A 23,395-nucleotide genomic window follows, 5' to 3' on the forward strand; every position below is an offset into this window, starting at 1 on the left:
AATTCCATTGAAGTACTTTTACCATTGATTAAGCTAAGTATTGTATGTATACAGACTTACTTATGTACTAAAGTGTGGGTGTATTTGGACTGGATTAGATATACCCTGCAGTACCTGTCATCAGTAATTCATCAACGTTTCATCAACAGCGAAGGGGGTGCTGTTGATGATTCATCGATGACAGCCCATACAAACTGTTGATGAATTTAACATGGGCATGTCCTAGGCTGTCATCAATAGAAATTCATCAACAATAAATCGATGATTCAACATCAATTCATCGATGTATTGTTGATGACACATCGATGAAACATCGATGAAACATCGATGATACATCGATGAAACATCGATGTTTCATCAACAATTCATCGATGTGTCATCAATAATAAATTAATTAAAAAACATAAATAAGGGATTTCATATTTCAATTCATTCACTTTTATTATATCCTCTTAAAAACTAACATAATAAAATTAAAATTATACATAAAATAATACAAATAATCAAATTAAAAATATTTTTTTATGTTGCGCCTCCAAATTTTTTGCGCAAGGAAGGCTTTTAGTTAAACGGTTGGCAAGCGGCTCCGTTGCATCAACTTGACTTATTGCATCTGAAAAGGAAAATTTGGAAAATAAATTGATATCAAAATCTAAAAAAAACATACATAATTACCTAAGAGTGCAGAGTAGAACTTCTTATGGTCTCGAAGCCTTTTCTTACACTTCGCACCATCGATGTATCACAATAGCTGCATGCAGACACGAAGTGGGAAGACGGGAAGATGTACTCAAAATAGAAGACAGAATTGATACGAAAGTAAACTTTTTTTAAATCTTTACATAAAAACTCACCTGATATATAATTTCAATTATTGAAAACTAAACAGAATATTTATATATGTATGTAAAATTTTTTTTTTAATTTGGCCTGCGCAGTGCGCACACTTCTCACTTAGTTCACTGTTTAACTGCAAGTGAAAACACGAATAAGCAATAGAAAAAAAGGACTGTGCCTCCAACAACAAAACGAACCACGATTCGGAAAAACGGATCCTCAAGTCCGTTTTTTTTTCTCTTATTGTTCGTTTCGTTTCACAAAGTCCCGTTTGGCTATCTTGTGTCCGAGTGTTTTGCTTCCTTGTAAACAGGGTATAAAGGATATATTTTGTTCGATATGCAATTATTTTTTCATTCGCGTTTTATATTTAAAGAATATTTATTCCTAATACCATCATTATAATTGTTAATGATAATATATTATACACATAAAAATGCTAAAGTTCTAGGGTGCGAAACAGTTGGTTCGATTTTAATTGTTAACTTATTTGCTTTTGGCTCATCTCACTCGTTTGAAGAGTGAGTGAGGCAGTGAGATAGGCAATCACCATGGCAGCATTAGAGCGTAGGCTCCGTACAAGTCGCAGTCGGCAGAGCGTCGACTTTATAGAAGTCGCAGCCGGCAGAGCGTCGACTCGGTAGAAGTCGCAGTCGGCAGAGCGTCGACTCTATAGAAGTCGCAGTCGGCGCGTTGATGACGGGTTGATGACAGTGGCTATTGATGACACGCGGTACTGCAGGGTAATTAAATGCTGTCGCTGTCACTATTGAGTAGAGGGTTTTTGTTTTTTTTGTTCTTTTTAGGTTTTTGTTCGTTTTTTTCTTTGGTTTTGAGGGGTTTGGCAAGTGTGTGTTGTTTATTAGAATAAATTCTAAGTTTTAGATCTTCTGATAGGGATGAGCTGTGTGAAGGTATTGATGTTGATGATGATGTTGATGCTGATGTTGATGTTGATTTTGTTGTTGCGTGAGAGGGGGGTGAGGTGTGAGGTGTCCATGGGAGTGTCTAGGTCGTCGTATGTTATTGATTTCCTTTGTTGTGATTTGGGCGGATTTGACAAGGAGCCAGGTGGGTTTGCTGGTATTATTGAATTTTTGTTAGGTTGTTCTGTTAATTTTGTAGAGTATAGTGTTGTTTTGTGGATGTGATGAGTGTGGTATATTTTAGGAGCTGTTTTGTGATCGACTTTTTCCAGTGTTTTGATTGCTGTGAGCTCTTTGTGTTTTATAAAAATGGGACATGTTTTGTTCATTGGGCTGTGTTTGTTGTTTGGTGTTTCATATTTGCAGTTTATGCAGAATTTTTCGTTGTGACATGTTTCTTCTGAGGTTGAGTGTTTCTCAGCGGAACAGTTGTTGCATAGTGCGGGTCCTTTACAAGCTGTTGTGGGGTGTCCAAGTTTATGACAGTTGCGACATCTGAGTGGGCGTGGTACGTATGATCGTGTGTTTACCTTTTCATAACCGATCATCATTGACTCTGGGGGAGTTAATGAGGCAAAGATTATAATGATGAGTCCTGTTTCTTTAAGTTCATTTCGTTCCATTTTTTTTTATTTTGCGTATTTCTGTTACTTTTTGAGATTTCAGTTCTTCCAATATAGTTTATTCATCGATGCCTCTCAATTCGTTAGAGTAAATAACTTCTTTGGAGAAGTTAAGAGTTCTATGCTCAGAAACTGATACAGGGAAATCATGAAAGGTATTAAGTCTTAAAAGTTTCATTGCTTGGAGTGTGTTTTTGGTCTTGATTAGTAGTGTGCCGGTTCTTGTTTTTTACAAGATTCAGCTACACCGTTGCATGTATGATCGATTCCTTTTTTTATTAGAAAGGGGTTTATATTTTCAAATGATTTATTGTCCGTTCTGTTTATGACGATGAATTTGGGTTCTGTTTCACTTGCTTTAAAAAGTCTATTTACATATGTCGGGAGGGATTGTTGTTGCCGTAGGGCGGATGCCCTACTGTGACATATTTTCTACCTGCTCTGAAGCTTGCTAGACGTTATTGTTTTTTATTTTTATTTATTTTTTTTTAATTTATTTTGTGCACTTGTACACTTGTTTTTTTTGTGGTTGTTGTTTTTTAGCTGATAAGACTTGGGTCTGAAGAACGCTCGCAGTTACACGTCTTAACTTCTCGAAGCATAGAGTACAACTGTCGTGATTTATTTAACATGGGCATGTCCTAGGCTGTCATCAATAAAAATTCATCAACAGTTAATCGATGATTCATCAACAATTCATAATCAATTCATCGATGTTTCATCAACAATTCATCGATGTTTCATCCACAAACTTCTCAACGGCCGTACCATGGTACTGCCGACGACTGCCGTTTAGGCTACCGCCGTTAGTGTATCGTGGGCAGAGCGTCGTAGTAGAAGTCGCAGTCGGCAGAGGGTCGACTCGGTAGAAGTCGCAGTCGGCAGAGCGTCGCCTCGGTAAAAGTCGCAGTCGGCGCGTTGATGACATGTTGATGACAGTGGCCTATTGATGACACGCGGTACTGCAGGGCATATGCAACGACGAAAAAATTTAAAATTTATATTTTGGGCTGCTGACCGCTTGTTAGGTAGAGAGGAGGACGAGAACGGTAGCAAAAACAGCTGATGTATACATGTGCATATCGATGTGTTTCTTTGTTTTGATTTTAGTTTGTTTATTTTTTTTTTAGTGCTTGAGTCCCTTTATAATTTTCTTTTTTTTTTCTTTATTTTTATTTATTTTATTTTTATAAGTAATGCAAAAAATTTAAAATCTTCGTTTAATTCCAATATTTAATTTAAAATCTATACGTTTTTAAGTCACAATATTAATATTAAAAATAATAAGAAAATATTAAGTTAGCGCTTTTTTAGCTATTTCTTAGCGCTTTTTTTACCCGTCCGCGCAAATAAAAACAAATTTGAATTACAGAAAATCATGTAACTAAATTTTATTTTCATATCAAATACTAAAAATGGGTTATTTACATAATATGTACAAACATTATATATAAATATGTATGTATATTATATATTTGAATTATTAAATATACATATATTTGATTATTAAATATATATTGAATAATTCAATAGATATAAAATATATACATATATAGTTAACTAAGTTAACCGGGCGACGGCAATGACCGATCGTCCGAAAGCTCGCTCCGGCCGAATTGGTGACACAGCGTCTGGCCGGAAGCCCGTGTATAGCCGGCAAGTACTACCCATTGGAGTGGCCGCTATGAGTCCCTTCTTATGTTAGCTTTAAGTTCAGTTCTGACTTGACATTCATTGAATAAAGAGCCACTGCTCATAAACTTAACTCCGACCAATTGTCGTTAAACTTTATTATTCATCACCTGTCTGAGTCCCTAGGCCAGCGGGTAAAAAGAGGGCAGTCACCCTCTCACCATAATCTTCCTAATTCATCATTGGGAAATCTACGGCCAGCCGGCCAGAAGATTCTAAAGGGCCTGTTGCCCCAACTCTACAATAACAAGAATAATCCGTGTTGAAGTGGATATTGCCTACGGCAAACTCTCGTCGGACCTTATCTTATTAATTGGCGCCCAACATTTAGAAGTACCCACAATTACAAATTGGGGAAACATGTAAGTGAGCACCTCTTAGTTTATACTTTCCTTTTTGCATTAGATTAGCTTGAAACCTAATGAAATAAATCGCTGCCAGAATAACTTCTGCAGCTCCACCTTAATATATTTGTGTTAACTTTATTATAAATAAAGATTAATTAACCCATAATTTGTTTGACAATTTAATGGTGAATTATATTTGCTACAATAATATTTGTTCTGTGCTGTCTGTGTATTGTTTGCATTTTATAATATTTTATATTAGATATTTCAGCCTAAGCGCTAGGTCGCCGCTAACGAACAAATTAGTCGTGAATTTATTTAAAATTATTTTTTCACTATATATCGGCGTTTAATTCTGCCGTTTGCATATTCATAAATTGTGAATTTATTTATTTTATTCGTTGTGTCTTTTTGCTTAGACCCTAAATTCTTAGTATTTGCCTCGCAATACATTTTTTTTATTGCCCCCACTCCACTGCTGGGAACCCGATACTGCTGCATATGCATTTGTGTGGCAAATTGTTGTTATTTGTTTCTTTGTTTCTCATAGCGGAGGCTCAGTCCCCGCATATCCCTGACCCTATCGCTGCTTGACAGGGCACCGGCTCGATTCGACGAGCTCAGAAACTTTGTTGCCAAAGCGGCGGCTCCGTCCCCGCACACCCATGGGCAGAATAGCTTGAGCAAGCATTCCCCTACCAGTGCGATTTAGCTTGGCCACATATGAGCTCCCCATTCCAGCAGTACAGGGAGAATAAACCATACGCTAGTGACTCAGAGTCTGATAGTGAAGGGCCCCCGCGTACTAACCCCACAGTAGGAACTATGGACCCAGAGCAGCTTAAAGCTATAATTCAGGCCGCGGTTAACCATGCCTTGGCAGAAAGGGTCAACAAAGAACAGGAATTACGCCAAGCCATAGAGCAGTTGGCCGCCCAAGTGGCAGCGGTGCAAGTCGCACCCGCACAAACAGAGGCTCCAAAAATCAAGGTTTATGTGCCCATTGATATCAAAGGCAATGTTCAATGCAACGAGCCTTTAGACGCCGTTAAATGCCTGCCTGAATTTACGGGGGCACAGGAGACATACGTCTCTTGGCGGCAAGCGGCAGTAGCCGCATATTATATTTTTAGAAATTATGTTAATAGCTCACGCCATTATCAGGGGGTAGTTATAATTAGGAGTAAAATTAGGGGCCCTGCCGATGCAGTGCTATCCTCGTTCGGCACTATATTGAATTTTGATGCGATTATTGACCGCCTCGATTTCACATATAGTGACAAACGACAGATTCACGTCATCGAGCAGGAGATGGGTACCCTCAGACAGGGAAGCCTCACGCTCCTGCAGTACTATGACGAGGTCGAGAAAAAACTCACCTTGCTCACTAATAAGGCAACTATGTCGTACGAAGCATCGGCGGCAAGAGTTTTATGCGAAAAATTCCGGGATGATGCGCTCCGCGTTTTTATTTCGGGCCTCAAGCGCAGCCTCTCCGATGTCCTCTTCTCGGCAAAGCCGAAGGACATGCCAACTGCCTTGGCGTTGGCTCAAGAAGTGGAATCAAACCACGAGAGGTACACCTTCGCGGCATCGTTCGCAAAGAGCCTGGAGGATAGGGACAAGAAGCAAGTTCCAAAGGCGCAAGATCGCCAACAAACGTCCTATCAAGGGCACTCCCAAGTGAGTGCGGGCAGAAACCCGCACTTCACTAAACAACACAAGGCCCAGGTGCACTCCGCTCCGAGCAGCGACAGGCGTCGTGAAAACACGCCAGAGCCCATGGATGTTGACCCTTCAATGTCTAGGATGCTCAAGCCATCTCAAGCGCCGGCCAACCAGAAGAGGAAGCCGGCCGGATCCGACCGATCCGGCCCGCACAAAAGGCAAAGGGTAAACCACATTGCTCAGGGCCCAAATGAACCCGAAGGTTACACCGCCGCAGCTTCAAGCGCGGCACAAGAAATAAGTGACGATGCTGTCCATGAATACGATTCGGACGCAATTAATTTTTTAGGGGAAAATCCCTGCTACCCGTCATCAGACGAAGAGTAGCGGGGGTAGAGATGAGACTTTTAATAGATACGGGCGCGGCAAAAAATTTCATCCGTCCATACGAGGGATTGAAAGGCGTCCGCCCGGTAGAATCGCCATTCACGATACATTCGATCCATGGCGTCACCAATATCACCAAAAAGTGCTACGTTTCCCTGTTTAACTTGAAGGCCACGTTCTTCATTTTACCAGATTTGTCCTCCTTTGATGCCATAATTGGTCTTGACCTGTTAAAACAGGCAGGGGCATCGCTTTGTCTAGCTTCCGGCCACCTCAAATGGGGCTCTGAAGTAGAGAAGTTAGAATTCCAATCGTGCCCCGACGTCAATTTTACCAACATTGATTGCTCGGACGCGCCGCCTCTAGTTAGAGAGGCCTTTACCAAAATTCTTGGCGAACGAAAGAAAGCCTTTGCAAACCCCAACGAGGCCCTGCCTTACAACACGTCGGTGGTAGCTACCATCAGGACGGTAAGCGAGGAGCCCATTTATGCCAAGCTTTACCCATACCCAATGGGGGCTGCAGATTTTGTCAACAGCGAAATCCAAGAGCTGTTAAAAAATGGCATAATACAAGAGTCAAAGTCCCCCTACAATAACCCAATATGGGTAGTAGACAAAAAGGGCACTGACGAAGCGGGCAACCGCAAAATGCGACTCGTGTTAGACTTTCGCAAATTGAACAAGAGGACGATACCCGATCGCTACCCCATGCCAAATATCTCTATGATACTGGGGAATTTAGGCAAAGCCAAATACTTCACGACACTTGATCTGAAGTCAGGCTACCACCAGATCACTCTGGCAGAGCGCGACCGCGAAAAAACTTCCTTTTCCGTTAACGGAGGAAAATACGAATTTCGTCGGCTTCCATTTGGTTTGAAGAATGCTGCCAGCATCTTCCAAAGAACCATCGACGACATACTGCGAGAGCAGATTGGCAAATTTTGCTATGTCTATGTCGATGATGTCATCGTTTTCTCAGAAGACGAAAACGCCCACATACGGCATGTGGATTGGGTTCTTAAGAGCCTGCACGACGCCAACATGAGGGTGTCAGCACAAAAATAGCGTTTCTTTAAAAAGAGCGTTAGTTTTTTGGGATTTATTGTCACTAGTAAAGGTGCCACAACTGACCCAGAAAAAACCAAGGCCATACAGGAATTCCCCGAACCCTAAAGGACCGAGAGGTTAACTACGCTACTAACGAGCGTGAGCTGTTAGCCATAGTTTGGGTGTGGCCAAATTACGCCATTATTTATATGCAGTAAGAGATATAAATATCTATACTGATCACCAACCGTTGACATTCGCAGTATCGGAATCCAATCCGAATGCGAAAATCAAACGATGGAAAGCCCGCATCGACGAGTCCGGCGCCAAAATGTTTTACAAGCCCGGTAAAGAAAACCTCGTTGCGGATGCCCTCTCAAGACAGCAACTTAACGTTCTGGGAGAGAAAGAAGCTTTTTCCAGCGCAGCCACAATTCACAGTGAGCTGTCGCTCACCCACACAATCGAAACTACGGATAAGCCCCTGAATTGCTTTCAAAACCAGATAACTCTGGAGGAGGCACGCTTTCCGTCGAAACGCAGCTTCGTACTCTTTGGAAACAAGAGACGACATAGCATCGACTTCACTTGCAAAGAGTCATTGCTCGAAGAGCTCGCGGGTATTATTGTTCCTAAAGGCGTAAACGCCATTCATTGCGATTTGCATACGCTAGCAATGATACAGGACGAATTGGTTCGGCAATTCCCGGCCAGGAAGTTTTGGCACTGCAAAAACCGCGTGACGGATATTTTTGCAGTCGCTGAGAGGCGAGAAGTCCTCACCGTTGAGCACAACAGGGCTCACAGATCGGCCCAAGAAAATGTGAAGCAGGTACTCTCAGAATACTACTTCCCAAAAATGGCAAAGCTAGCGGCCGAAATCGTCGCTAATTGTAGGACATGCGCTAGGGCGAAATATGACAGACACCCCAAAAAGCATGAGCTTGGCGAAACACCGCTCCCATCTCATGTAGGAGAAATGCTACACATAGACATTTTCTCCACGGACAAGAAATATTTCCTCACGTGCATTGACAAATTCTCGTAATTTGCCATAGTCCAACCAATTCCCTCTAGAACCATAGAGGACCTAAAACCGGCATTACTACTGCTGATGAATATTCCCTAAAGGCAAGGTCATATATTGCGACAACGAACCATCGTTAAACTCGCACACCATTTTGACCATGCTGGAAAACCATTTCGGCGTTAGCGTTTCAAACGCACCGCCCCTCCACAGTGTCTCAAACGGACAAGTGGAGCGCTTCCACAGCACTCTGGTGGAGCTCGCCAGATGCCTTAAAATTTATAAAGGCATCAGTGACACCGTCGAGCTAATTTTACTGCCCACAGCCAGGTACAATAAATCTATCCATTCGGTCATCGACAAGAGGCCAGCTGACGTGATTCAAACACAGTCAGAAGAACCACTGTATGAGGTTCGGGATAAGATTAGGATCGCCCAAGATAAGCTCAGGAATAGGGAAAATGCTTCCCGACAGAACAGGGTGTTCGAAGTTGGCCAAAAAGTCCTAGTAAAATCCAACAGGCGACTAGGCAACAAACTCTCTCCATTGTGTGAAGAGAAAGTTGTGGAAGCGGACATGGGGACCACGGTCCTCATTAAGGGGAGGGTGGTCCACAAGGACAACCTTAGGTAGACGAAGCGTGGTCATGTTGACTTGATTCGTCTGATAATTTTTTACCACCTTTTTTCATATTTTTATTCCTAGCCACTTGGCATAAGGTTTTTTATTTTTATTTTTTATTTGTCATTATCATTATTTTTGCTTAAGCTTTTCTGTGCTTTATTTTTATATGTTTGGTGGTGGTCTTCTTGAATTTTGCAAAACACTACAATAAATCCGAAAATTACAGGTTCACTCCTATACCTCTGTTATTCCTTTTGACCCTAACATCGGCACACGTCACGGACTACTCGCAAGCCAAGTACATTCCCATCATTGATGGTCGAATATTAATATGGGAAGAATTTGTATTTGTGAGACACACGGCAAATCTCTCAGAATACAGGCGCGTGGTGGAAGAGACTAATGACATGATTCACATGTTTCCCCAGTCGCACATGCAGAAACTTTTGAGCGTAGATGTCGCTCACCTGCGTGACCTGCTCGAGTCACTGAGCATCCACCACAGAGTAGCCAGAAGTTTAGACTTCTTGGGAGCGGCGTTAAAGGTAGTGGCGGGAACGCCAGACGCGGAGGATTTTGAAAAAATCAGACTAACAGAATTCCAACTCATTAATGCAAACAATAGACAGGTCAATATTAACAGTAGAGTACAGGAACAAATAAATAACATTACCATCACTGTCAATCAAATTCTGAGGTCGGCTAAAGAATCCCAAATTGATTCGGGACACCTATACGAGATGTTATTGTCTCGGAATAGGACGATTACAATGGAGCTGCAAAATTTATTGCTTGCAATAGCGCTCGCCAAAGTCAATGTAGTTAGCCCTAGCATATTAGATCATGCAGACCTGGAAAGTATGTGGATAGAGGAGCCCACAGATACCCCCATCAAAGATATATTGTCCGTTTCGTCCGTTAAAGTTTTACAATCCACTAACATTATTCATTTCATTATCAAGTTTCCTAAAATTAAGTCAGCCTGCGTTAAGATTACAATTTTTCCCGTATCACATCACGACACAATGCTCAGACTGGAGGACAAGGTCATAGCGGATTGCGACGGAGAAATCCACACGGTAAAAAACTGCTCCGTGTCATCAGGGGCCACATTTTGCCAACTGGCGCTGAAAAGATCTTGCGCCCAGGAACTCCACGCGGGAGGCATTGCGCACTGCGATATTCAGCATAGTGATCTGCATCCCGTCACCTATGTCGACGAGGGAATCCTCATCATAAACGATCGCCCGGCTCGTGTGGGTGTGGACAATGGCACTTACGTCCACTTACAAGGAACACACCTTATCCCTTTATCGAGAGTGCCACGGTTAATGAAACCCGATATATCAATCATGATATGGCCCAGAAGAGGGCACCAGGAGTAGCCAGCTCGCCTTCCCTGAACATTTCTCTGGAGCACAATATACTTAGCCTCCCATACCTTCACCGCTTGAGTGAACGTAACCTGGAGCACATTAAGAGATTTGGGGAGGATGTCAACAACTACCGCTCGCACCAGATAGTGCTAGTCGCGGGAGCAGTTTGCTGCCCGTTGATTTGTATCGGCCTTACTTATCGGCGAGTCACCCAGGCCAGGAGATCCACGGCCCAACTAAAGGAGGTGATTGCCCAAATAGGGTCGGCCGAGGGCGGCCTTCATCTTGAGGGGGGAGTAGTTAACTAAGTTAACCGGGCGACGGCAATGACCGATCATCTGAAAGCTTGCTCCGGCCAAATTGCTGACACAGCGTCTGGCCGGAAGCCCGTGTATAGCCGGCAAGCACTACCCATTGGAGTGGCCGCTATGAGTCCCTTCTTATGTTAGCTTTAAGTTCAGTTCTGATTTGACATTCATTGAATAACTGTTCATAAACTTAACTCCGACCAATTGTCGTTAAACTTTAGTATTCATCACCTGTCTGAGTCCCTAGGCCAGCGGGTAAAAAGAGGGCAGTCACCCTCTCACCATAATCTTCCTAATTCATCATTGGGAAATCTACGGCCAGCCGGCCAGAAGATACTAAAGGGCCTGTTGCCCCAACTCTACAATAACAAGAATAATCCGTGTTGAAGTGGATATTGCCTACGGCAAACTCTCGTCGGACCTTATCTTATTAATTTATATACATATACATATAAGTTAACAACCTAGTTTCTAAAATCGTTGACAAAGAAGATGCAAGCTCAGTACAAATGGCGCAACCGGGTGAAGAAACCAGAAGTTCAATTTACTACCACGATCGCTACCCAAAAGATGCAAGATCAGCGCACGTGGCTTACCATATCTAGGGCATCTGCCAATGTGGAAATCAATGCATTGACCAATGGTAATTAGAAGCGGCCAATAGTTACAAATCGTCATAACAAGCTAATGAGAACAAAGAACGTCAGCGGAAAAACAATGACGGCGGCAGAGACGGTGACAGCGGTGGAGCAACAAGCTGCCTATATAAACGACTGTTGAGCTTAAGCAAATTCAGTTCTTAATCCAACTCAAAACAATAAAGATTATTTTTTAATGAAAAAATAACCAATTATCTTTAACTGGCGCCCGAGCAGGGACCTGGTTTAAATCCTCGAAAGGTGCCGAGTTCCGCGTCGATCGGTAAAAAAATCCCGACGTTTCGGTAAAATAACTCCGCCTAACGTACTCCGCCAAACAACGCGAACCGGAGGAGCGAAAAATGTCGCTACCCCTAGTTTAAAGGACTTGTACCTGGAGGAAAGACAAGGCCAGAAATTATCGCCGTGATCCCTTTAGTACCCGTTCGGAGGGAACGTGAGAAAAGGTATAGAGGAAAGTTGGAAAACTGGAGATTCTGGTTCGGCTATGTTGATTTCTCTTGATTTGTACGTCACCTCGCCAATAGTAACCGTTGAGTTTCGGTATTGTATGATAAAAGAGCCATGTAATTTTAGCTCCTTTTCATCCAGCGATACTGGTCCATTGAAATCGTTCAGTAGTATGGTGCCTGGCAGTATCTCCTCCAAATCTGGTATGTGCTGATTGTTAATTATCTTACATTCGGGTTCTCTTAAATTTAGTAGTGCAGTTACACAAGTATCGTTACTTAAATCTAACAATTTTTCTGAGTTACAAATAGTCTTATCATTATGGGATTCGAATGGTTCTGTTATTGCAAATAGTTGTTTCTTACATTCTAACAAATTTTCATGTTTTATATCATTTATAATTTGGGCTTTCTTTATTGCTTTAATTTTAAGTGTTCTGCAGTTGTCTGTTTTTATGGTTGGTAAGCTAATAATGTAAAGGTCGTTAGCTTTTGTGGCTAATTTGACCTTAGCAAACTTCTAATTCTTCTACGTTCAAAAATAAGTTATATTCTTTTCTGAAGATATCTTCTATTATTGTGGTTTCTGTGGTTGTAAATACAAATGAATTTACTGTGTTTGATTTTGCCCATGTAATTGCGTGTATTATATTAGTTATTTCTTCTTTTATTAATTGTATTTTATATTTTAGGATATTTGCTCTCTGATTCTGAATTTCTTCTGAGCTCTGAGCGACTTTAAGCATTGCATTAGTGACGTTAGTTAGTTGGTTGATTTTTTGATTAATTAATCTATTGATTACTACTTGTCTATTATTGATTTCTAGTTGTTCATTTATCTTGTTCTCTAAAATTTCCAAGCAGTACCTATTGCTTCTATTGCCCTTTTTTGTCTTTTCCGAGTTTGTAGTCTGTGTAAATCAGTATGTAGCTGTCCTTATTCGTAAGAAAGATATGGGTGTAATGGGTGAGATGATATGATTTTATGAAGTGATTCGTCCAATTCCAAAAGTGTTTCTTCGTAGTTCTGTAAGTTAAAAATGTGGATGATTTTAAATGTTCCGTCTTGTTTAGCTGCCAGTCCTGTTTCAAGTGAGATAATTTGCGAATTGGGATAATCGAGGACCGAGGACCCAAGCATGTTGGTAAAAAAAGTCTGAAAATTTATGTTCTTATATTATTTTTATGAATGATTTTTCCGGTTTGTGTTTATTTGTGTATTTTTATTTTCTGCTACATTCTCTGATTTGTATCTGGGTGTAAGTTTTGTTCCTAGTCTTTTCTCTATTTTTACGAGTACTGTGTCGCGTGGTGAATATTGAATCGGTTGTTTTCTCTTTTTATTGCAGTATTCTAGATCTGTAACTTGTTTTGTTTTTATTATCTGTTTGATTTCTTCCCTCTTTTCCTACAGGTCTGTCTTTCGTTACTGAGTGTATGGATTTATTATACTCCTGAACTGATTTAAAAAGTAAGTCTGCAAATGTCATACTCTCGATGTATTTTTTGAGACATCGCATAATTTCGGTTAATGGTGAATGGAATCTTTCTATTTATCCATTACTGTACTGATATCTTAAGTTGGTTTTCTAGCATGAACCTTATTGCAGCCGAGCTTAGTGCTCGTTCGTTATCCATTACTATTATTTTTGGCATACCGAAAGCAATAAGCATTTCTCTTAGTGGATTTTTTATGTCTTCTGATGCTCTTGACTCTAAAATTTTTACTTGTGCATATTTGGAGAATTTATCGATACCTGTTAATACGCTTTGTTTTCCTGTAATGTAAATATCTACGTGAATAATTTCTCCTGGGTAATTTGGGATGGGGGTTGGTTGGATTTTTCGTTTTGGGGGGTGTCTGTCGTACTTTGATTCTCTACAAGTTTGACAGAGTTGAACTATGGCTTGAGTTTTCTTTTGGGCCTGCGGAAAAAAATAGTTCTTCAAAATTTGCGTTTTGTGTTCTTTTGCATCTCTATGTGCTCTTTTATGTTCTAAAGTGATAATTTCATTTTCCTGTAATTCTGAACTTACGTCTTCTACTTTATTTTGTGTAAATCTTATTTTATATGATTTAAAATATGTAGGGTAAATATTTTGTATTTTACCCATAATCTCTTCAGATGTGAAAATTCCGTTTATGAGTTTAGGGTCAAGTCTGTTTGCCAAGATTGCAATGAGTTTTTCCTCCGTGTAGGACTTCTGTTTTATGATATGTCTGTGATATGCTGGAAATGGAATTTCAAAATTATAAGAGTCTGTATCTGTGGTCATTAAATAGAGTTGGTTTTTGAATACGTTAATGTGTGCTTCTACTGAAAATATGAGATTGTGTGATGAGCTTTTGTCACTATGGATGTTTCTGATGAACTTATTGAATTGATTTCTGGGGGGGCTCGAGACAAAGCATCTGCTACTACATTAGCAACTCCGGGCTTGTACCTGATCTCGTGGTTATATTCACCAATGAGATCTCTCCAGCGCTTTAGCTTTGCGTTATGGTTATTTACGCTATTTGAAAAACTCAAGGGCTGATGATCGGTGTATATTACTACTTTTGAATATCCATTAAGATAATGTCTTAGACTTTGAAGAGCCCAAAGGATTGCGAGCATCTCTCTTTCGTTTGTAGAATAATTTTCTTCAGTTTTCGATAGAGTACGTGAAATAAATGTTATTGGTCTATGATTTTGTTCTAGCACTGCACCTATTGCATAGCTGGAGGCGTCTGTAGTCAGTTGGAATTCTGTTCCGAAATCTGGATATGCAAGAGTCACATCCCTGGAGACGAGAGGGTTTTTAAGTTTCTCGAATGCCAATATAGCTTCTTTGTTCAAGTTTATAGCGGTTTTGCTTGACTTAGTCTTAGATATACGGCGTTCTTCGCCTCTTAGGAGAATGGTTAAAGGCTTTGCTATTTTTGCATAGTCTTTGATGAAACGTCTGTAATACCCTGTCATGTCCAAAAAGGAACCTAGGTTCTTTAAAGTTTTTGGTACTGGGAATTTCGTAATTGCTTTTATTTGTCTATATTGGTTTTAACACCATTTTCTGATTTGGTGTACCCCAAAAAGTCTACTTAATTTACAAAAAAAATTGCATTTTTCTATTTAGACTCTCATGTTGGCATTTTGAAGAGCAGAAAATACTTTTTCGAGGTTTCGGCCATGTTCTACCTCATCTTTGCTGAAAACTATAATGTCGTCTACGTATACGTAGCAGATTGTTCCTATGTGTTCTCTCAATATGTCGCCTAAAGCTGAAAAAAAGTGAAAAATAGATGGAGAATTTTTTAAGCCAAATGGAAGTCTTGAAAATTCGTATTTTCCTCCATTCACAGCGAATGCTGTTTTCTCTATATCCGTATCTTTTAGTGGTATTTGATGGAAACCACTCTTCAGATCTAACACCGAAAAATAGATCTACCGAAAAGGAACTACCCAAACTGGTACGTTATATGGTGATCTTGAGGGTCTTATAATGCCATCTTTAAGCATCTCGTTTATTTGTTTTTCAACTTCTTGTGTCAACGATGTTGGGTATGAGTAGTGTATGGAAGTTTTGTGTCAGGGTCGGAAAAGAGATTTTTGTGTCTTTTAACGAGAAGATTTATAATTAATTTTTGTGATTCGGTCATATGACTAATTTGTGGTCCGATTGTATTAACTGTCTGTGTACTTAATTGGTGAATTTTAATCTTATTGTTATTTTCGAGAACTAATGCGTCGTTTTTGACGTCTATTATTGCCCCTAGACTTTTCAATGTGTTGTTCACGTCAGAAGGCCTCTCGGGGCGACCGCTGCGCCGCCTCTGTCCACCGAGCCTCCAAAGCTTTGGCCGCTCTTGCACTTCCGCAAGTCGGCTCTTCGCGCACTGCTCATCGGGATAGTCTAAGCGCTCCCGCGCCCACTCTTCGATGTTCGCGAACGCCCGCTCCCGAGTTCCCGAGCTTCGCTCGCTTCTAAGCGAGCTGAGGGACGGCTAGTTCGCGCTCCACTTCTCGGGCCCGCTCTCGCACTGTTAAGCGTAGCTTATCGGTCGGGAGCGCAGCCCTTACATTTAAGCTATTTATCTTATGTATGCAGCGAAATAAAGCTGACGATTTTGAATTGCCCACGACGCCCCCGCCTTTACTCTTAGACTTCGCTTGCGACGTGGAAAGTTTCATTGGGCTACACTTTCCCAATACAGGATCTTTAGCGGCAGGATCGGCCCCCTACAAACAGTGTCGTTGCCTAGAATACCATGAAAAGTTTTTAAAGTATTTAATAAAAAGAATTTCATCGGTGCATCGGAAAGGTTAGGGAGTTTAAGCATAGCATGGTGCGTTTTTTTGGTACTTCCTCCGACTTAATTGACGGAGAAAACTTTTTCATTAGGTTTGTGTTTTGGTACTAATTGGTTTTGGATATAATTTTGGTTTCAACCGGTGTTAATTAGAATTTTTAGTATTTTTCCGTTCCCCATGGTTACCTTAAAGTAGGGTAGCGAGGTACGATTTACTCTAAAAAATGTAGCTCGGAACTGTCTATTCTTGTTGATCGGCATCGGCTTGCCATGCGTATTCCTCTTGTAGGTTGTTTGGTTTGGTCGCTTGTCCCATTGTGCGGGAGAGCGGCGATCAGCTGGTCGCTCGCTCGGTGTTGGATAGTGCATACGAGGGAGAAGGGATGAGAGAATAAGAACAGTCTGCATTTTGCGAACGACGAGGAACGCACGCCATCGATCTAACGCTGTGCTATTACCACACACACGCCTGTATATAGAATGTTAAATTAAATATTGAATTTATTCGTTGAGTGTTTGATCTTGCCTGGGAACCCCTCTTACAATGACCTCTTGCTAATAATACAAGGAGACACAACTATTCATGGTGGCCCATGAGGGGAACCTGCAAGTTAAAACGTTAAAGTTGGCAATTTGGTGTGTAAATAGATTCCGTTAGATCGCGGCCGCGTTAAGTTTGCAAGTCGGCTCGGCAAATTGCCTGAAAAGAGGAAAGCGATACATAGGCGCAACAACGGCGGTTTTCGGAATTGTCGAGACGATTTTCTTCTGCGCTTATTCCCGGCCTCTCGAAACACGGGAAAGGAAACGACGACTCTCCGTCCGAGTTTTCCTGACACCACGGCAGTGAGAAATCCCACTTTCTATTCGCCTCCGAACTTCGAAATTTTCCATCCGTGTCCGTTTTGTGTGCGCCGCCATCCTCCTCGCCGTCTCTTCGAAATTTCGTCAGCCAAGGATTTAAAATAATCCGAATTTTATAAATCCTATTTTTTATTTATATCAAGGAAACGACGATAAATAGGCGCCGCAGCTGCAGGTCACGGAAGTTTCGAGGCACTTCTTCTTTGTTTTCGCTGCTTCTGGAGGGTGGAATCTTGTGTGCAAACGGAGTAAGTGGACAAGTTGCGTGCGAGACAAGAATTTACCGAATTTTCAAATTACATGATTTTTGGGTTGGTGAGTTGCGCTAAGTTTGTTTTACGTTCGGCAGCATGAAATCTGATTCGGAGGCTCCGACTTTGGAGCAGTTAGCAAATTTGCAGGCAAATCGTTACCAATCTCTCAAATCGGTCTTGCAGAAATTTAAGAAGGATTCGCAATCGAGGAAAACAAGAATTTATCTAAAGAAGCGTCTGGAACAAGTGGAAGAAATTAGGAACGCGTTTCGGGAGACGGATTCCGTGATCGTGAATCTAGAAGGGTTTGCGGGCTCAAGCTATGCCGGGAAAAGTTTCCTGTCGGAATTCGAGGAGCGCTATATGGACGCCTATTGCGTCATCGCGGAGGACTTGGACAAACTTGGATCCGAGATTCCGGCACCACCGCCCCCAACAGGTGGGGGCGCCGACCCGAAAGTGCGACTAAACATGCCACAGATGGCAGTTCCCAAGTTCTCCGGTGAGTGTGTGAGCTGGCCAGGATATTATGACGCCTTCATGAGCCTCATACACAACAACAACCATTTGAGTAATGTTCAACGGTTACACTTTCTCAAAGAGTCGTTGCCACTAGGGTGCGATAATGACATCCGACAAATGCAGCTCATGGAGTCAAACTACGCCGTGGCGTGGGGAATGATGATTAAAAGGTATAATAATCCTCGTCTCGTCTTTTCTCACCACATGAACGCTATCTACGCTTTGCCCAGGTTTCAAAGAGATAGTACAGAATTAATAGGATCGATGTTAAGCACGTTCAATGTTTGCCTGGCTGCATTCCTCCGCGTTCAAGCCTTGGACGGGGAATCGCAGCACTGGTTGGCGCATTACGTAGCATCGAAGCTGCCCAAGGAGACCCATAACGCTTGGGAGCATCATCAAGGAAGCGGCGCCGCCGTTCCGACCTACAAGGAATTGGAATCATTTTTGAATGATCGGCTGATCGTAATGGATGCGATTCAGAACCGAAGCTCGTCGTACGACTCCAATATTGGCCCAGGATCCACCGACCCTAGCAAACGAGTGCGAGTGCATAATGCACAGGAGCGCTTAGGACGGGCGAATAGCGCCTGTTACCACTGTGGGGGCGACCATATTCTGCGTCGTTGCACAGCCTTTCTGGCTTTGGACTGCTATCAGAGAAAGGATATAGTGAGCAGAGCGAAATTATGTATCAATTGTTTGAGCAAGTCACATGCGCTGCCGCGCTGCACCAGCAACAAGAGCTGCCAAGTATGTGGGCAGCGCCATCACACCCTGTTGCACTTCCCAGTAATGGCTCAGCCGGTCCGGCCTTCAACGCCGCATCTTAGTGCACCCACAGCCACGGAGAACATATCTCAGCAGAGCCGGCGGTCAATTTCGAGTCAAACCCCAAGCGCATCTTACAGATGCCATTCGGCAACGTCGCCGAATGTTTCTTCGAGGAGCGTACTTCTCGCCACTGCTCGTATCACCGTGCGAAATCCGGTCAACGGGCTGCAAGCCATCATTAATGCTCTCATTGATCAAGGATCTGAGGCAACTATAGTATCTGAGCACGTCGTAAAGTCCCTGCATCTGACGCGGGCCAGTACCCGAGCGTCCATTTTTGGGGTCGGCCCCGGGGTTGGTCGTCGTTGCAAGTATACAGTCAATTTCGAAATCGGCAGTATTATTAACCCAACTTTTTCTTTAGAGGTCGATTCAGCCTACGTTCTCCCTTCGGTTACTTCCTGCCTGACGAGTCTTAGCTTCACGCCACAGCGTTGGGATCATATTCTAGGGCTCTCGTTGGCAGATCCTCACTACTCCCGGTCCAAGCGAGTCGACCTCATTCTAGTAGTGGACATGTTGGCGCAAATAATGTTGCCAGACACCAGGATCGGACTGCCTGGCGAGCCCTTAGCTCAGAATAAGCACTTTGGATGGATTCTCTCTGGACGTGCAGAAGGCGTGAGGGAATCAACCCAGTTGCGCTGTCATCGAGTGCTTTTGGACACCGATGCATGGCTGAAGCGCTTATGTGAGGTAGAGTCAGTCCCAGAACGCCCTTCGTTATCGGAGGGGGACCTCTGGTGCGAGGCCTTCTTTCAGAAGATTTACGTACGTCGAGGGGATGGCCGCTATATAGTGCGGTTGCCCTTTAAAACTTATCGGGACCCAGCCATGGTTCTAGGAAGATCTCAGCAAATGGCGCTTAATCGGTTCCTACAATTGGAAAGACGCCTGTCCAGCAGTCCGGACCGGTGGAGCAAATATGTGGATGAGATCGAGGAATACTTCGCGCTCGAGCAAATAGCGCCGGCTGTGGGCAGTGAAAGTAGTTCAGTAAAGATTACTTCCACTAATATGCATGTAACCTCTTGTGTACTCCCACATCACGCTGTCTTCAAGAAGGAGCCTCAGTCGGCAAAACAGCGAATCGTCTTCGACGCCTCCTCAAGGACAAGCAACGGAAGGTCGTTAAACGATATTCTGTGGACCGGGCCTACACTGCAAAACGACATGTCGGCAGTCATACTCAATTGGCGGAAATATCGTTTCGTTTTCACGGCGGATATACAAAAAATTTATCGCTGCATTGATGTGCACCCGGAAGACGCCCAATATCAGCGGATTTTATGGAGGGCGGCGGATGGATCGATCCACGTTTATGCATTGTCGACGCTAACGTTCGGAACGGCTTCTGCGCCCTTCACGGCCATCAGGGCCATTCAACAGCTATCGAAGGACGAACGGCGTTCATTTCCTAAAGCGGAAGAGGTGTTGATGCATGAGATATACGTGGACGACATTCTTTCCGGAGGACATTCGATAGAAGAGACGGAAGACAAGAGGACCCAGGTGGCGGGGGCGATAAAATCCGCGCGCATGGAGTTGCGGAAATGGTCCAGCAATGAAGCGAGTATCCTGCTCTCTATTCCGTTGGAGCATCAGTGCAGTCAGACACCTTTAAACTGGGACACCACGGATCCTATCAAGGCGCTAGGAATGTATTGGCTTCCAAATAAGGACTGTTTCAAATTTCGGATCAATTTTGAGATACCGGATAGCTTAACCAAAAGGATGATTCTATCGAGCATAGCAAGGCTGTTTGACCCACTGGGTCTCATCGCGCCGGTCATCATCTCGGGAATGTTAATACTGAAGGACGTAACTATGGCGAAGAAAACGCATGCAGACGGAACTCTGGCAACTCTGGATTGGGATGACGAGGTTCCTAATGCGCTTGCGGAACGGTGGCAAGCGTTTCGGGACGGCTTGCTAAGGATCGGCGATATTAGTATACAGCGGTGGATTCATTATTCTCCTGGAGCCATAGTTTCGGCTTAGCTTCACGCGTTTTGTGACGGGTCGTCGACATCCTATGCAGCTTATTAGACTTATTTAAGGCTCCAGCACCAAGATGGAACGTGCTACGCCTCTTTGTTGGCCGCAAAGTCAAAGGTTACTCCTACCAAACCCTTGACCATACCTAGGACGGAGCTAAGAGGTGCGGTACTGGCCGTCAAGTTGGTGAAATGGTTAACCGCGGCCAGGTGGATAAATGACCTCCCAATCCAGACCTTTTACTGGACGGATGCTACAATTCTTCTGCATTGGCTACACGGGGACGTCAATAGATGGAAGACTTTCGTCGCTGACAGGGTCGCCTTTATTCTGGATCATTCTGCGCCATTGCAATGGGGGCATGTAGGGACTAGCGAGAACCCAGCAGACTGTGCGATAAGAGGGCTACCTCCGGGTGAGCTAGCGGGCTACGGCTTGTGGTGGCGAGGCCCGGAGTGGCTTACACGCTGTCAAGGTGACTGGCCCTCGACGAAGGTCGGTCAGGCCGACATGAATGATGCCGCCCTAGAGGCGAAGACGGATAAAGTACGCGTTCACCACACAGTCCCGCTGCCATCGTTGATGGAGAGATTTTCGAGTTTCACCCAGGCCGTGGGAGTCGTAGCGTACGTAATTCGGTTCAAGTCCAATACTGCCGGAAAAGGAGAGAGGCGCACCGGTCCCCTAGGCATCGAAGAGCTCGACCATGCTCTATTCGCTATCGTGCGCATCGTCCAAGGGGAGTCTTTCGCATCGGAGCTGACCGCAGTAAAAAATTCTAAACGGCTGCCCTCCAGAAGTAAGCTCTCGAGCTTGTCACCGATCTTAGTAGAGGGCATACTGCGAGTAAGGGGCGATTGCGCCATTCTAGTCTGTCGCACGAGCGTCGCCATCCAATAATCATTCCAAGCTCTCATCATTTTACACAACTAGTAATACGCTATTCGCATATCTTGACTCTGCACGGAGGTGCGCAGCTAACTCTGGCGCACACTCGCTAACGGTTCTGGATACTGACAGGAAGGCAGGCGGTGCGATCGATTGTACGGAAATGTGTGACGTGCTTTCGGGCCCGGCCAATCACGTCGGCACAGGTTTTGGGAGATTTGCCGATACACAGAGTGAACCCCCCTAGTCGGCCATTCCTGGCGACTGGAGTTGATTACACAGGCGCTATAGAGCTGAAGGCAGCGCGGTTGCGAGGAACTGCCGTTTACAAAGGATACATCGCCGTTTTCATTTGCCTTGCAACAAAGGCAGTGCATCTAGAAGCGGTGACAGGCCTCACCACGGAGCATTTTCTGCTAGCTCTGGGAAGGTTTACCGGTCGGCGAGGGATCGTTCAACATCTCTACAGTAACAACGGAACCAACTTTGTCGGCGCGGACAATCTAATGAAGGCATTCTACGGTAAGCTTCAGGAGGACTATGAGAAGCTCATAGCCCCCAAGCTCGCTTCGCAGCGGACCACCTGGCACTTTAATCCTCCGCAGTCGCCCAATTTTGGCGGGCTGTGGGAGGCTAATGTGAAGTCGGTGAAACATCATCTCAAGAGGGTCATTGGGGATCGAAGGCTCACCTATGAGGAGTTGTCAACGGTGCTCATAAGCATAGAGGCGTGCCTCAACTCCCGACCGCTCTGCCCTCTCACAGCTGATGCAGATGATCTCGAGGTGCTCACACCGGCGCACTTTTTGATTGGGGACTGCATGCTGGCGCCTCCGGAATATCGACCTCAGTCCAAGTCCTTCGTGGAGCAGTTTCTAGTCCAGCAATCGATGATAAGGCATTTCTGGAAGGCTTGGAGTCGAGACTGGCTAGCCAATCTGCAGCAGAGACCCAAGTGGTGTCAGAAGACTGAGGGCATTCAGCTCCACGACGTTGTCATCATCAAGGATGACCTATTTCCGCCGTCGCAATGGCTACTGGGGCGTGTCGTGGAGTTGCACCCAGGGACTGACGCGTTGGTCCGGGTTGTAACGCTTAAAACCAAGCAAGGCCATTTAAAACGGTCAGTGTCAAAACTTTGTCCACTGCCGATACGTTCTTAAGAGCACTTTGCGCACCTCAACCATAATGAATTGTTTCTTGCGCATGTTTCTTGTCTCATTTCTCCATTCTAGATTCTACCCCGCCTACCACCATGCAGGATCTGGACAAGCGGAGATGTTTCATGCTCAGTCTAGCATTGGCGGGCGGCATGTTTGGTTTGGTCGCATTGTCCCATTGTGCGGGAGAGCGGCGATCAGCTGGTCGCTCGCTCGGTGTTGGATAGTGCATACGAGGGAGAAGGGATGAGAGAATAAGAACAGTCTGCATTTTGCGAACGACGAGGAACGCACGCCGTCGATCTAACGCTGTGCTATTACCACACACACGCCTGTATATAGAATGTTAAATTAAATATTGAATTTATTCGTTGAGTGTTTGATCTTGCCTGGGAACCCCTCTTACAATGACCTCTTGCTAATAATACAAGGGGACACAACTATTCATAGGTCATTTACGTTGTTTTCTTCTGTTAACTGGATATATTCTTGTTTTGAGAGAAATGAGTCTTCTTCTGTATCTTGTTATGCTGCATTAACTGAGTCTGTGTAAATATGGAATTGCCTCGGTATTTTGTTAACATTTTGAACATTAGCTGAACTGAGCG

General features: G+C 43.7%; 1 protein-coding gene across 1 annotated transcript; it reads left to right on the top strand.

Annotated features, from left to right (window-relative positions):
• The first annotated feature begins 17,481 nt into the window (after nucleotides 1–17,481).
• Nucleotides 17,482–23,014, top strand: LOC147644708 (uncharacterized). The gene is made up of 4 exons (XM_086841269.1): nucleotides 17,482–20,702; nucleotides 20,889–21,538; nucleotides 21,760–22,671; nucleotides 22,863–23,014. Exons 1-4 carry the CDS (start codon nucleotides 17,482–17,484, stop codon nucleotides 23,012–23,014), a joined length of 4,935 nt encoding a protein of 1,644 aa, XP_086697395.1.
• Nucleotides 23,015–23,395: the final 381 nt, after the last annotated feature.

Source organism: Drosophila serrata, unplaced genomic scaffold (assembly GCF_035046125.1).
Source record: "Drosophila serrata isolate PLE 108 unplaced genomic scaffold, ASM3504612v1 contig_112, whole genome shotgun sequence".
In the NCBI taxonomy this organism is placed as follows: domain Eukaryota; kingdom Metazoa; phylum Arthropoda; class Insecta; order Diptera; family Drosophilidae; genus Drosophila; species Drosophila serrata.

Coding starts and splice junctions, on each gene's coding strand:
- LOC147644708 (XM_086841269.1), top strand. CDS start 17,482: ATGAAATCTGATTCGGAGGCTCCGACTTTGGAGCAGTTAGCAAATTTG. Junction 21,539..21,759: donor TAAACGGCTGCCCTCCAGAA/GTAAGCTCTCGA, acceptor GGATACTGACAG/GAAGGCAGGCGGTGCGATCG. Junction 22,672..22,862: donor GTCGCAATGGCTACTGGGGC/GTGTCGTGGAGT, acceptor TCTCCATTCTAG/ATTCTACCCCGCCTACCACC.